The 12,502-nt window shown below is 45.3% G+C and overlaps 1 protein-coding gene across 1 annotated transcript; it reads right to left on the bottom strand.

Moving 5' to 3' along the window:
* Positions 1-9,685: 9,685 nt before the first annotated feature.
* LOC119879081 (integrator complex subunit 6-like) lies at positions 9,686-12,483 on the bottom strand. The gene is made up of 4 exons (XM_038589538.1): positions 12,307-12,483; positions 10,742-10,864; positions 10,278-10,372; positions 9,686-9,904 (listed from the first exon to the last, which is right to left on the bottom strand). Exons 1-4 carry the CDS (start codon positions 12,476-12,478, stop codon positions 9,899-9,901), a joined length of 396 nt encoding a protein of 131 aa, XP_038445466.1. The 5' UTR covers positions 12,479-12,483; the 3' UTR covers positions 9,686-9,898.
* Between the last annotated feature and the right edge of the window lie 19 nt (positions 12,484-12,502).

Below are 12,502 nucleotides of genomic sequence, written 5' to 3'. Positions count from 1 at the left end.
GTCATTCCCAGATTCTCATCTTGATACCCAAAGTCATACTTAAAAATGTAGATAGAACCTAGCAAGCCTGAGATACAGAAATCAAGAGAAGTACTCCACCCCAGGCTGAGACAGAGCATCCAAGTAAGAACAAACCACCCCAACGTGCATTACACCACCCAACTAAGACCTCACTGCAAAGGCTGGGACAGACCACACCAAGGAGAATCCACCCTCAAGGCAGACACAGAGCCCCCCCCCAAATAAATGCTCCCCAGCCAGGGCTGAGATACACTAGTCAAAGAAGAGTAGCCCCCCCCCAACCTAAGGGAGATGAAGTGCCCAAGGAAAGCACCTCACCTAGGGCTGAGAAGGGGCACTGAAGGCACAGCCCCCCTTCTGGGCAGAGATGGACCTTCCCCCCTCTGCTCCCTAGACCTCAGAGGGAGCCCCAAGAAAGAGCCCAAAGCCCCAGTTCTGACAAAGCACCATAGGTGAAGATCTCTCCCTGACACCGCTCAGATGGAGCCTCCTAGGGAGAACTTCACTCTGATCTTAAAGCATCCAAGGACCAGCACCCCCACAGGACGTGACCAAGCACCCTGGAAAGTCTCCCCTGGACTCAGAGACCTCACCAGGGACCAGCCGAACACCAGAAAAGCCCAGCAACATCATGGCTGACACAAGCACCCAAGGAAAAGTGTCTCCTTGTTCTGAGCTAAGCACCAAGGAAAATGTCTCACAGGCTGAGATAGAAACCCTCAGGAAGAGGAACCCAAGGGCTGGGGTAATGCACCCCAAGAAACATTTCCCTCACAGAGCTTGAATGGAGCTCTAGGAAACACCCTCACTCCCCAGGTAGAATTGGGATAATCACCCAAAGATCCATCCCTCCCAGTGCTGAGAGAATTCCACAAAGAAAGTCCCTCACAGAACTCAGAGACACCACCAAGGAGCAGCCTTGTCTCCAACATGGCTGAGATAACTTGCCCAGGACATGCCTTCTCCTGAGTTGAGATCACAACCCAAGCAAATGTCTCCCCAGGCTGAGGTAGATCCCCCAGGAAGATACCACAGCCAAGGGAAGGCACCTTGGGCAGAGATCCCCCAGGGAAAAGAATCCACACTCCCAGTGGGAAAATCCTCACCTTGTTCCAGGAGCCTGTGAGCACCTCACATAATGGCAGTAAAATGGTGGTGCCTCTCAGGTGGAACTTTCTAGAATATGCCCAATGGGAGTTCCTGGAAATATGCTCCCTAGGGAGTCTGGGAGTGGTGTGCACAGGGAGGTGCCATGGGAGAAGATTCTGATGTATTATTACTGCTCCAAGGAATGTAAGGTAAGCTGCAGGCCATGGGATGCTGCTCGCCACACTGCCCTGCAGCAGCCCGACACTGAGAAGCTGTGTGTGGTGCACAGCTTGGTGTTGGAGGAGCTTCCTGCCTCCCCAGGAGCCTGCTGTGCCAGCTGCCCTGATCCTGGAAGCAAGTCTTCCTGGCCACTTCTCAGGCTCCCTCTGCAGGCAGAATTTGGTCACACAGGCCACATGAAAAAAACATTTATAGGAAGCAGAACAATTTTTACATAACAGCCAAAGGGTTGAGTTTGAAGCTCAGTGTGGATAAATCCAAAACCGACCCACTGTTTTAACAGAAAAGGTGGAGGATTGTTTGATCATTAGAGTCATGAGGAAAAACTAAAAGCATTTGGTAAAAAAATATGTCTACACATCTACTTTTAGATTATTCTTGGGGAAGAAACATTTGAAGTACTTACTGCACATAAAATGGAAAGCAAGACAAGATTGCTCACTATCATCCCTTCTACTCATAATCCCTACAGGGGTTCCATCTGGCACTTTAAGATGGTGAACAGGGCTATGCTCATAGAGGGAGATCTCAGACTGCTCAGTGATGGACAAGCCCCAGGACTGGTGTTTTCTGGGAGTCACCAGACACGTCTACTACTGATAATTGTCTAGGAATAGAGATTGCTGAGGGGGGGCTCCAGTTCGTTTTGTTCCTCCAGTGGCTGACAGGTCGCTGGTGTTCAGAGCTACTGTGGATGTGAGGTCATTGGCTTCAGGGCTGCCATGGAGCTGAGCAGAGAGCACTGGGAACAGTGCTCATCACAGCAGCACAAAGCTCACTGTCCCTCCTGGGATCAAGCCATCTTTCTTGAGTGAATGCTCTTACAGTTGTTGCCAGCTTTGAGTTAATTAGCAGAGTCCTGAAACCATTTATTTACACAGGTTATGCCAGTGTTCTCATTACTTGTATTTTGGAATGGATTTTCACAGGCCCTTCCTCCACCAACCCTGAAATGCTTCTTCATATATGCTACATAATAAACTAAGTATAAATCCAGTTAATGAAACTGCAAATTATTTATACTGTTTCTCTTTATTTTGGAAGAAAACTAGTATAGCAGTGCCTGCATATTTTGAAACCTGTCAACCAGGCCTCACATGGCCACCGAAGACAAAGTCAGGGTTCCAGCAGTGAAGAAGAAAGAGGAGTGAACATGGGTAGACAGGTGGCAGTCCCTCCCCATGCAGAACCACGCGGAATCAGGAAGGAGACCAATTGTCTGCATGTCCAAGTGCTCTGACAGAAATGGAGCAGAAGGAGAACTACTGAGAGTTTTACTTTAGTTAGGCTGATGATGGGGGTGGCATTTCAGGAAAGAGGGTAAGCGTGACAAGACGTGGGAAGTGGAGTTGAGGCAGCAGAAGTCCAGCTACAAAGGCCCACAAATGGGCACAGACTGCCAAGTGCTGGGAACCAGGAGGATAGGGTGGCTGCAGTGCATGGATGGGGGAAAGGGGGAGGTCCCAAGTGTGCTTGAACAGATGCATGGCTCTTTTCAACTGTCCCTTCAGTTGTTGCATTTGTCAGTCCGTTGTTGAATGATTTATACTGTTTAAAATCATTTAAACTGTTTAAAACACTTAAAAGGAAAGTTTATACAGTATACTACTGACTGCACAAACAACTTTTTTCTCAAAGCCTTATGTGCTGGTTTTGAACCGTGGAAAGAATCATGCTGTACTTGGAAATAAAAGGGGATCTTCCCATGGAATGTATGAAACTTCATAAAGCATGACCTCACGAAATTGGAGTCAGGGATCCAGTAGGGGGAGCTCTCACGCCCTACAGCTGGTTACAATTTCAGACCCAGAGGAAGAATGTACCTTGCAAGTGCATACTACTTCAGCTGCTATTTTACTATCTCAGCAGGAGGAAGAAAGTTTCATCCTCCCCCAGCAACAGACCAGCCAAGGAGAAGCCGCTATAGTTTCAAATCCCAGTTTACTCCAGTGGACTTTTTGTTTATTAGGGCCCTTCCAAATGCCCATTCTCTCTATAAAAGAGCTGTCCTTTCCTTTGTTTTCCAGACCTGCCTATGGTTTTGTTATAGATTTATGTCCTAGATCGCAATTCTCTGCTATTCTCAAATAAATGCATTTTGCTGGCAAAATAACTGACAGTTTTATTTTTTTATTTTTATTTATTCGTTTGAGAGAGAGCAGGAGCAGGGGAAGGGGCAGAGGCGGAGGGGGGAAGCAGGCTCCCCGCTGAGCAGGGTGCCTAATGCCAGGCCAATCCCACAGACCTGAGCCAAAGGCAGACGTTCAACCGCTGAGCCATCCAAGCACCCCAGCCCCCAACAGTTTTATTTTTAAGGTTAACGACTTCTTCACTTGGCAGGGCAAAGTCCTTGTACTTTTTAGTCTTTAGATCTCAATTTAGTAAGGAATCCAGTTTTCCATTGTGAAGCACAGGAATATGCTGCTCCTTTCTCAAGAGCACATGCCATGGACTGAGGGACACTCGGGGTTAACACTGGCTTCAGCTCCCAGCCAGTTGTCCGACCTGAAACAAGGACATGCTCTCTGGGGGCCCAATTTCCTCAGGTGATGAGTGGAAATCTAGCTCCTGCCTCATAAGATGACTGACTATGAGGTGGAGGGGAACAGGAAGGTAAGAAGCCAAATCCCACCCTGGCCCATTTTAGGTGCTCTGTAAATGTTCTGCTCAGGCTTGGTGCTGCCTACAGGAAACAGGCATGGCCTAGTACCTGGGAGAGGCTACAGGTTCTGGGGCAGAGAGAAGTTCACCATGGGTCATTCACTGGTTGTCAGTGATCTCATCTGGGGAACAGATAGAGTGTAGACTCCCCAGTGGGCCAGGGATTAGAGGAGGGACAGACATGGACCTTGTGTAACAAGGTAGCTCTTCCTGGGAGTCCTCAGGGCTGAAGAGCTGAGGTAGAGGCTGAGGTACATGACAGCTAGACCCACACTTCCCTGGGACCTCCTGTCAGGGAGAGACAGTGAGTGGAGAATGTTCCAGATCCAGAGTCAGATGACAAATAAGGACCAATGGCAGACTGTGGGCCAGGGGCAGCCAGAGGCTGTGCCATTGGGGGCAGCATTGGGGGAGAGGAAGAACTTGGCTTCAATCCAGATCTGACTCTGAGTGTTTGGTCCAGGTCCACCCATATTTGTTCATGACCTGGAGCTATGGACCTAACCTCTCTGTGTTTCCACATCCCCTCCTGCAGACTGAGGCCCCTGACAGCATCAACCTCCTAGGCTGGGGTGAGGATTAAAAATAATTCATTAGGCATTTGCTAGAAACCGTCTAAGTGCCAGCTGCTTAACTAGGTGTGAAAGAAGCAAACTGGACTCTCTTCCCATGGCTCTTCCATGGGACACTAGACAAGCAGAGCAACTGTCAGGTAATGGTAAGTAGTCTGCAGAAAGTTGAAATGGGGTGGAGAGATGCCAAAGGACGGACAGTAATTTTGATGTGGTGGCCTCCCTGAGGAGGAGACCTCCAACGTAAATCAGAGTACAGGGCCTTGGAAGTTAGTGCTTTCTGAAGGGCCCTGGCTTCTGCAGAATACCCTCTTCCCCAAGGTCGGAGGAAAATGAACAGGCATGTGCTTCAGTAGGTCTCTGTGTGGCTTGAGGCCCATGTCTATGGCTTTCAGCTGCTCCTGATCTCCTGTTCCTGAATTCCTGCCCTGCTCCAGCATCAGATGAGGAGACAGTGGTCCTACAGAGACTTCCAAGTGAGCAAGTACCATTGCATGAGATGGTTTCCCTGTAACTAACCTATATCAGCACACATATACATGTCAACACATGTGCTCATGTATCAGTACAGACACATATGGGTATTGTCTCCTGCTGGTTCTCTTCTTCTGGCTGAAGACTCACTGATACATGTTCCTAGATTCCTAGCATGTGGTGTTCCCAGAACAGAATCTAAAACATGACATCTGTGAGTTGTTTCTGGGTTTCTGTAATTCTTTCTCTTACCTGATTCATGGAAAGGTATTGTTGACCCATGGTCCAATGGTAAATGGCATGGTAGCTCATGGCCAGAAATGACAATGGAGTTTCTCAAAGGATCACCCTTAGAGACCTTTAGTCAAGTTCAAGGGTCTGGGTGACCTAGTGTGTGGTAGCCGTGGGCATTGTGGTCAAAATGAGTTTAATGGGAGTGAATGGTTGCTTCTGAACGTGCTGACGAACCTGAGGGGAAAATGTACATGCTCAAGTTCTTAAAATCCAAGCTCGAGGGGCACAGAAAGGACCTGAAATATTCTGTGACTGCCTTGAAAACAAACCATTCTCTCCTGTAGCCCAAGGGCTGAGATTTGGGGAAACCCAATAAAAAAAAAAAGCTAATCCTGCAAGTATCTGAAACACAGTGCACATTCTATCCCAACTTCACATGGCCTTTCCATTAATCTTACCATAACAGCTGGGAATGAATGGGATCCTGGGACTTATAATAGGTCATATATGCGGAGTATGGTGAAACTGGGTCTCCTGAACCCCCAAAATTATGTGAAATGTCTTTGCAAAGAGAAACATACTTTCCACTGCTATCTGAAGAGGTAATTTCCCCACTGCAGAAACTGACGGTCTCACGTGAAGTGAGTGCCGTCGAAGGCACTGCTGATCCTGCTCAGAAGCTACACCCACCACTTGTCATTCAAAATTCTAACTACACTCAAGTTCCCACACGCCCCAAAAATGTGACCCATGAGGAGCGGCAATATTCACCAAAAGATCTACATGATTTTTTCTTATATGTTTACTCAAAAGCATGGAGAATTTGTGTGGAAATTTTTTAAAGAGTGATGTATGAAGGTAGAAGGTAAATGAGTGTGAAAGAGATCAAATTCATTTATATTGAATCATTAAGGGAGGATATGAGTTCCAAGTTTCCGTTTTCAGAGTTAGGGATGCCTCTCACAGTTTGCTTGCTTGGTTGACTGAAATAAGTCCAAAAATGGCTATTATACATTAAGGAGAAATGCAAGAACTTCCTTGGTGGACAGCAGAGGAAGGTATTGTTAAGCAGATGAGAGTATTAGAGTAAGTTCATCACACATAAGGGCTCACCTGGGTTAGGAAGACCAGAACACATGACATTCCTTAAGGCTGTGGTACACTATTTTCTAAGGGGATCCCAGGCATCGGTAAAGAGCTCTGTGTGGATCTTTGCTTCTCTGTTGGTCAGAAATGGCTGTGGGCTTGCCCTTGAGGAAGAACCATGCTACACTGTGAAATATTTATGCTGTTGTTTTTCCAACCTTCTCCCAACAGATCTGTGGCCAAGTGCTAGCATGACAATGCACGGTGGAAAGGTTAGTAATCAGAATTCTTGAAGATTACTCAATACTGGATCTGAATGACACTAATTCCAGGAGACCCAAAGCATCACTGTGGTCCAGCAGTCAGAGAGAGGGGCATTGGAGGTCAGGTCATTTCTTTTTAAATATTTTATTTATTTATTCATGAGAAAGAGAGAGAGAGAGAGAGAGAGAGAGAGAGAGGAAGAGACACAGGCAGAGGGAGAAGCAGGCTCCACGCAGGGAGCCTGACATGGGACTCGATATTGGCACTCCAGGATCACGCCCTGGGCTGAAGGCAGGCGCTAAACCGCTGAGCCATCCAGGCATCCCTGGAGGACAGGTCATTAATAGAATTTTACCTCTGTACTGTCTCTCAGTGGTCTCAGGTTTTCCCCTAATCTACCCAGTGGTGATTTGGAAGATGCACAGTGGTAATTCTGAACATATCTTTTCATCTTACCTATTTGGCCAGTGCAGAACTTACAGATCTTGGAGAATGACTGCCAATTATAAACTTGGTTGGTTGTTTACTTAAATTACAGCTGCTGTTTCACTTGTGGCTCCATTGCCTTAGCCATCAACACATCCCTGGGCATCTGGTATATCTATTTGATTGAGCGAATGCTTTTTGCTCTTTTAGGAAGTATCACCAGAAAGAGTATGCCTTCAGCTGAAAAGGGCACCATCACTTCCTACCTCAGGCTTATATCAATTCTCTGAGCTAATGTCAGAAACCATTCCTTAGGGATCTTGATCACTTTTACCTTACAATGGACATGACACTATTCCTTTGCATTTATGACATTATTCCTATTAAGAAGGAAGGAGAAATTAATAGACACATTGGCCACACACTTGGAAGATATAATATAGGAAATAATTCCCACGTAAAATCAGAGGCCTTGCAGCTTATTGAAATGTTTAGAGATTTAGTAGTCCAGGGCATGTCAAGACTATGCTTCTACAGTGAACAGCAAATTGACGAATCTCAATTTTCTTACCATTAAAAAAGAGACACAGCAAAGAGTTGGCCTACCAGGTGCTGGTGATAACATACATATTTATGGTTTTGTGGTACTATGACCCACTGACAAGTGACCTGAAAAACTAGCTAGCTTGAAGTGAGGCCCAGAAGAAGAAAGTTCTCTGACCCTACACCTACAGCATCATGAGGAGTTCCCTGTAACCACCTGACTGGAAAGAAAAAAGCATCATGCCTGATTTTCAGTTCTGACTTTCCAATATGAAGGCACTTGTCCATATTAGTTTTCTAATACTGCATAATAAGTTACCTCATATTTAGCAGTGCAAAATGACACAAATGTATGATCAAGGAGTTCGATAGGTCAGAAGACCAGGGAGGATTGATTGGGTTCTCTGCTTAGGGTCTCACACAATTGAAGTCAAGGTGTTGACCATGCTGGGTCATTAACTGGAGACTCAGAGAGAGAGAAATTGCTTCCAGCCCTTTCACGTTATTGGTGGGCCTCTAGTTTCTTAATGTTGTAGGACTGAGGTCCCTGTTTCCTTGCTGTCTCTCAGCCAAGGCCACTCTGAGCTCCTAAGACCACCTCCGTTCCTCTTTAGGTGAATGCCTCCATCTCTCAAGCAGTAATGGTGCATCCTGGACATGGAATCAGGGATGCAGATTATGCAGGGACCATAAACATGAACTTGCACTCACCAAGACTGATCGTCTTGCAGATACTGCTGACTGCTCCATCTGCCAGCCAAATAGACCAAGAGTGAGCACCTGATATGGCATCTACCCCCAAGTGGTCAATCAACTACCTACCAGTTGGCAGGTGGATTATTTTGGTCTTCTTTCATCAGGGAAAGGTAGCTCTTTGTATTCAAATGGACATTTATTCTGGATATGGATCTTCCTTCCCACCCATATATTTTTGAGAAAACATTCACATATTTAGAAAATGCTTTATCTACTGTCATGGTATTCCACACAGCATCACTTATAAATAAGGAAATTTCTTCTCAGGACATATGCTTATGGAATTCAGTAGGTTTATTATCTACCTCATTATTCTGAAGTGGTAGTTTCAAAAATATAATGGAATGATCTTTTTAAAGCCACAGTTATGGTTCTAACTTGGCAGTAGTATCTTGAGGGGCTGGAGTAATATAATTTAGAGGATGTCAATGCTCTACCTCATTTGCCAGTATATGGAGCTGTCTCTCCCATAGCTATAATTCACATCTTCATTAATAAGGGATGGTAATGCGAGGGGCTCCTCTCACTATTACTCTTAGGTATCCAGTAGCCAAATTTTGCTTCCTGTCCTCACAACTTTAGGCTTCCCTGCACTGAAGGTCTTTTTCCAAAGGAGAAATGTTTTCCACAAGAGCCCTAACAATGACTCCACTGAAATGGAAACAGACACTGCCAAGGGGTCAGGCTGGATGACTCCTCTCCCTCAATCATCAGGCAAACATGGGGCTCCCTGCACAGTGTAGAGAGATGGAACCTGACTGGGAAGGACACAGGACTGCAACTACACAAGACAATGAGGAGGACTGTGTCAGGATGTTTGGCTTTTTTTCAGCACCTCATGTTTGTCATTAAAGTCAAAGGAAAATAATTACAAGTCAGTTCAGACAGGACATCTAATGGTGGGTCCATGGTAAGTAAGGTGTGAGTCATCCCCTCAGGCTGAGCCCTATGATCAGCTGAGGGGCTGCGTCAGGCAAAACAAGTAAGAAATGGAGAGGTCTACAGGGTGCTGGCTGGCTCAGTTAGTGGAGCATGCGACTCTTGATCTCGGGGTTGTGAGTTCAAGCCCCATGCTGGATATAGAGATTACTGAAAATACAGAATTTTTAAAAAAAGAAGAACTGGATAGTGTAGAAGACAGTTATAAATACCAGCTAGAGGCCTGTGACCTGCTGAGGACCTAGGATATACTATAAGCTGATCATTTAAAGTGTTCCCACACTTCAGGGGGAAAACAAACAGACAACAAATTATCCTTTTAAATGCATAAAAAATTTTACTAACAGAAACTTATAACATTAAAGTTCCAATGCCTTTTCTTACTCTCAATAAGATAATTTTATTAACGAACATGTGCTAGAAAGCATCAACAATATCCAGTTCTATTCTAGGACAGCAAACTGGTTCTGGTTACTCACTGATAATTTTGATAACAGAATTATAAGTTTGGGGTGTGATTTGTCTTTGTTGAGGAAGTAGTCAGATTCTAATTTTTCTAGTACTTCTCCAGGTGCCTTATTAAGTCTTGCCTTTTAAATCTGAAAATAAAGAAACAAGTCATTAACCAAAAGACACCCAAAGAATCCACAATGTGGGAAGCTCTGTGGGGGAGAGAAAGGGGAGCTTACAATCTACATGGGAATAGAAAATGGACCATCATGGTAAGGATGAATCTGTAAACAAAGAATGTCAGTTCACAGTCAACACCTACCTCAAACTCCAGTATGAATAGAAGTCTCCTTGAACTTGGAAGAATGAGACTCAGACAATATCAATCTAAACAACTAGAGACAACATGAACTCTGAATGATAATGACCAGGGTTTGAGAAATGCCAGGCAGGGCCTGATCCCACCACGTGCCCAGCACTGCACTGGGCCCAATGTGCTATAGAGTTTCTCTCTATACCCACCTTGCTGTTCCCTTGACGGAAAATACAGCAAATTTTTTCCCGCAATTCCAGAGGTCCTTGCACTCCTTCAAGCAATTTGAAGACTCTTTCATATTCTGGAGATATTCAAAAAGAAAACCTTCAGTGTTTATAAAGTACGAAGAGGAAGTAGAACTCAACCTTGGTGTCTCAGCAATCATCCAAGGGCTAGAATGTTACAGAGCACATGTGCTCTCAATGCTTACATCTGGACACCCAAACATAACCACCAATGGAACTCTGGGACACAAAAACCAATTAAGAGATGAAAAAAAAGAACAAAAAGGTATACAGGGACATTTTAGTATAAGTAAAGAGGAATCATCCTAAATTATGTGAAAACCCAAGTCTGACAAAGGATGAGCCTCAAGAGGTCAGTTGAATCTAGTCTAAATCAGAATGGGAAAGACCTCCTGTAGTTTCACTGATAAAAATTCTTAACCTACTTTGTCCAAAACGTTGAATTTCCTTCTTTAATTGTTGTTTCATTTCAGCACTGATTTCCACTGGTATCTGCAATTTATCTGGCATTTCTCCTGACACAGACATTCCTGTGACCTTGGGGTCATCTGCAGAGAGACAGGTGGTAATGATTCTTCCCACCAGTGCATTACTACCAGGTTCCTGAAGCAGCCCACCCTTGATGACACTGGTTAAGTCATGAGGCAAAGAATCAAACTGACTGTGTGAAATGCCATCTCCTGCCATATTCATAAGCTCTGGTGTAACAGATGTTGACAAGAAGCCATCAGGTGGGGTTTGACCACTTTCCCTCCCCTCCCCACGGATACTGTGAAGGACAGGTGCATCTGGAAACCAGATTGAATGTGGAGCTGCAATCATGTGCATTTCAACAACCCCATACAGACATCCATGTGCTCCACAGTCTCTAAAATTTTCATTCATAGCAGGAGGCCAAACCAGACAGATGTATTAGACCTGAAAATTTGACCTCACAAAAAATATTACAACAAGGAAGTCTCCTATATTCTTGGCACTATGCATGCACACAGAAATGTACTATAATCAATTAAGAAACATTCGCAGAACCCTGGCACTCATGACTAATGTCACCTGATGCCCTCTACAAGGTGAAAAGTTGAACATGTCACTGATATCAGGATGCCTGATAACTGGCACTCCATCACTAAAAATTCCAGCCAGTAAATGATTATCCTCATCTGTCTTTTTCTTCTCAGACCAATTATTTTGTACACCAAATCCAACACATCTATTTCATTTATTCATCCTCCTCTGGCCCAGGCACCATGCCAAAAGCTGGGAGATTGGCAGGGAATGAGACAAACACAACAGACAGAAATGATCCCTACCCTTATGGAACTTAAATCCTCATAAGGAAGTCAGATGGTATGTGTAAAATGGGCAAAATGAATAACACAGTTTGACATTGTGTCAAGAAGGAATTAAGCAGGGATGTGATGGAGAGCAGGAGGGGAATCCTCCATGAGTGCCTGGTTAAGCAGGGCCCTCTGAGGAGGTGACCCCTGGGCAGAGCTGGGAACAGAAGACAGAACCGGCCTGTGCACACACAGAAGAGGAGTTCCAGTGGCCATGAGGGCCATGCAGGGCCCCTAGGAGGGGAGGAGCCAGGGCCAGGAACCAAACGATAGAGACAGAGACAGCAAGGAGAACACAGAGAGGACATGTAATGGCAGGAGAGGATGGCAGGGCCAGGTCATGTACCATGTGTAGATAACGGTGGGACTCAGGAATGACGACAGTATTAAGAGGAAAGAGAGAAAAGCAGAAAGAAGAATGAAAAGGCATATTCAAAAAGGAGAAAGAAACCAGTAGAGTGCAGAGTTTGGGAATCCAGGAAAGTTTCTAGGAAGGACATATGAACACCTGGTCCACTGTGGCTGAGAAATTGACGACAGTATCACCCAAAGCCGGTAAACTTGATAGAAACTGCTCCCACGGAGTGAAGGAGCCAGAGGCCAGGCTGCCTTAGGTCAGGTCTGGAAGGGGAGGGGAGGACAGACATCCTCACCTTCCAAGGACATGGCTGAGCCCCCAGGGTAGGACACTCCCTCTCCTTCCTGTTTCATTGACAGCAGGGCCATGCTCATCATTCTCTTAGATGGAGGAGGACTAATGGGTTCTCCACGACGTTTCATTTGATTTTCAGGCCCAACAGCAAACTCCTCTGCTTTATCGGACATCTTTCCTGAGAAGTATCATGAATG

This window comes from Canis lupus, unplaced genomic scaffold (genome assembly GCF_011100685.1).
Source record: "Canis lupus familiaris isolate Mischka breed German Shepherd unplaced genomic scaffold, alternate assembly UU_Cfam_GSD_1.0 chrUn_S226H386, whole genome shotgun sequence".
NCBI lineage: Eukaryota > Metazoa > Chordata > Mammalia > Carnivora > Canidae > Canis > Canis lupus.
The sequence above is the reverse complement of the archived record's forward strand: the minus strand, read 5'-3'. Positions and strand labels throughout refer to the sequence as shown.

Coding starts and splice junctions, on each gene's coding strand:
- LOC119879081 (XM_038589538.1), bottom strand. CDS start 12,478: ATGTCCGATAAAGCAGAGGAGTTTGCTGTTGGGCCTGAAAATCAAATG. Junction 10,865..12,306: donor CTCAGCCATGTCCTTGGAAG/GTGAGGATGTCT, acceptor GTCTCTCTGCAG/ATGACCCCAAGGTCACAGGA. Junction 10,373..10,741: donor AATTCAACGTTTTGGACAAA/GTAGGTTAAGAA, acceptor GAATATCTCCAG/AATATGAAAGAGTCTTCAAA.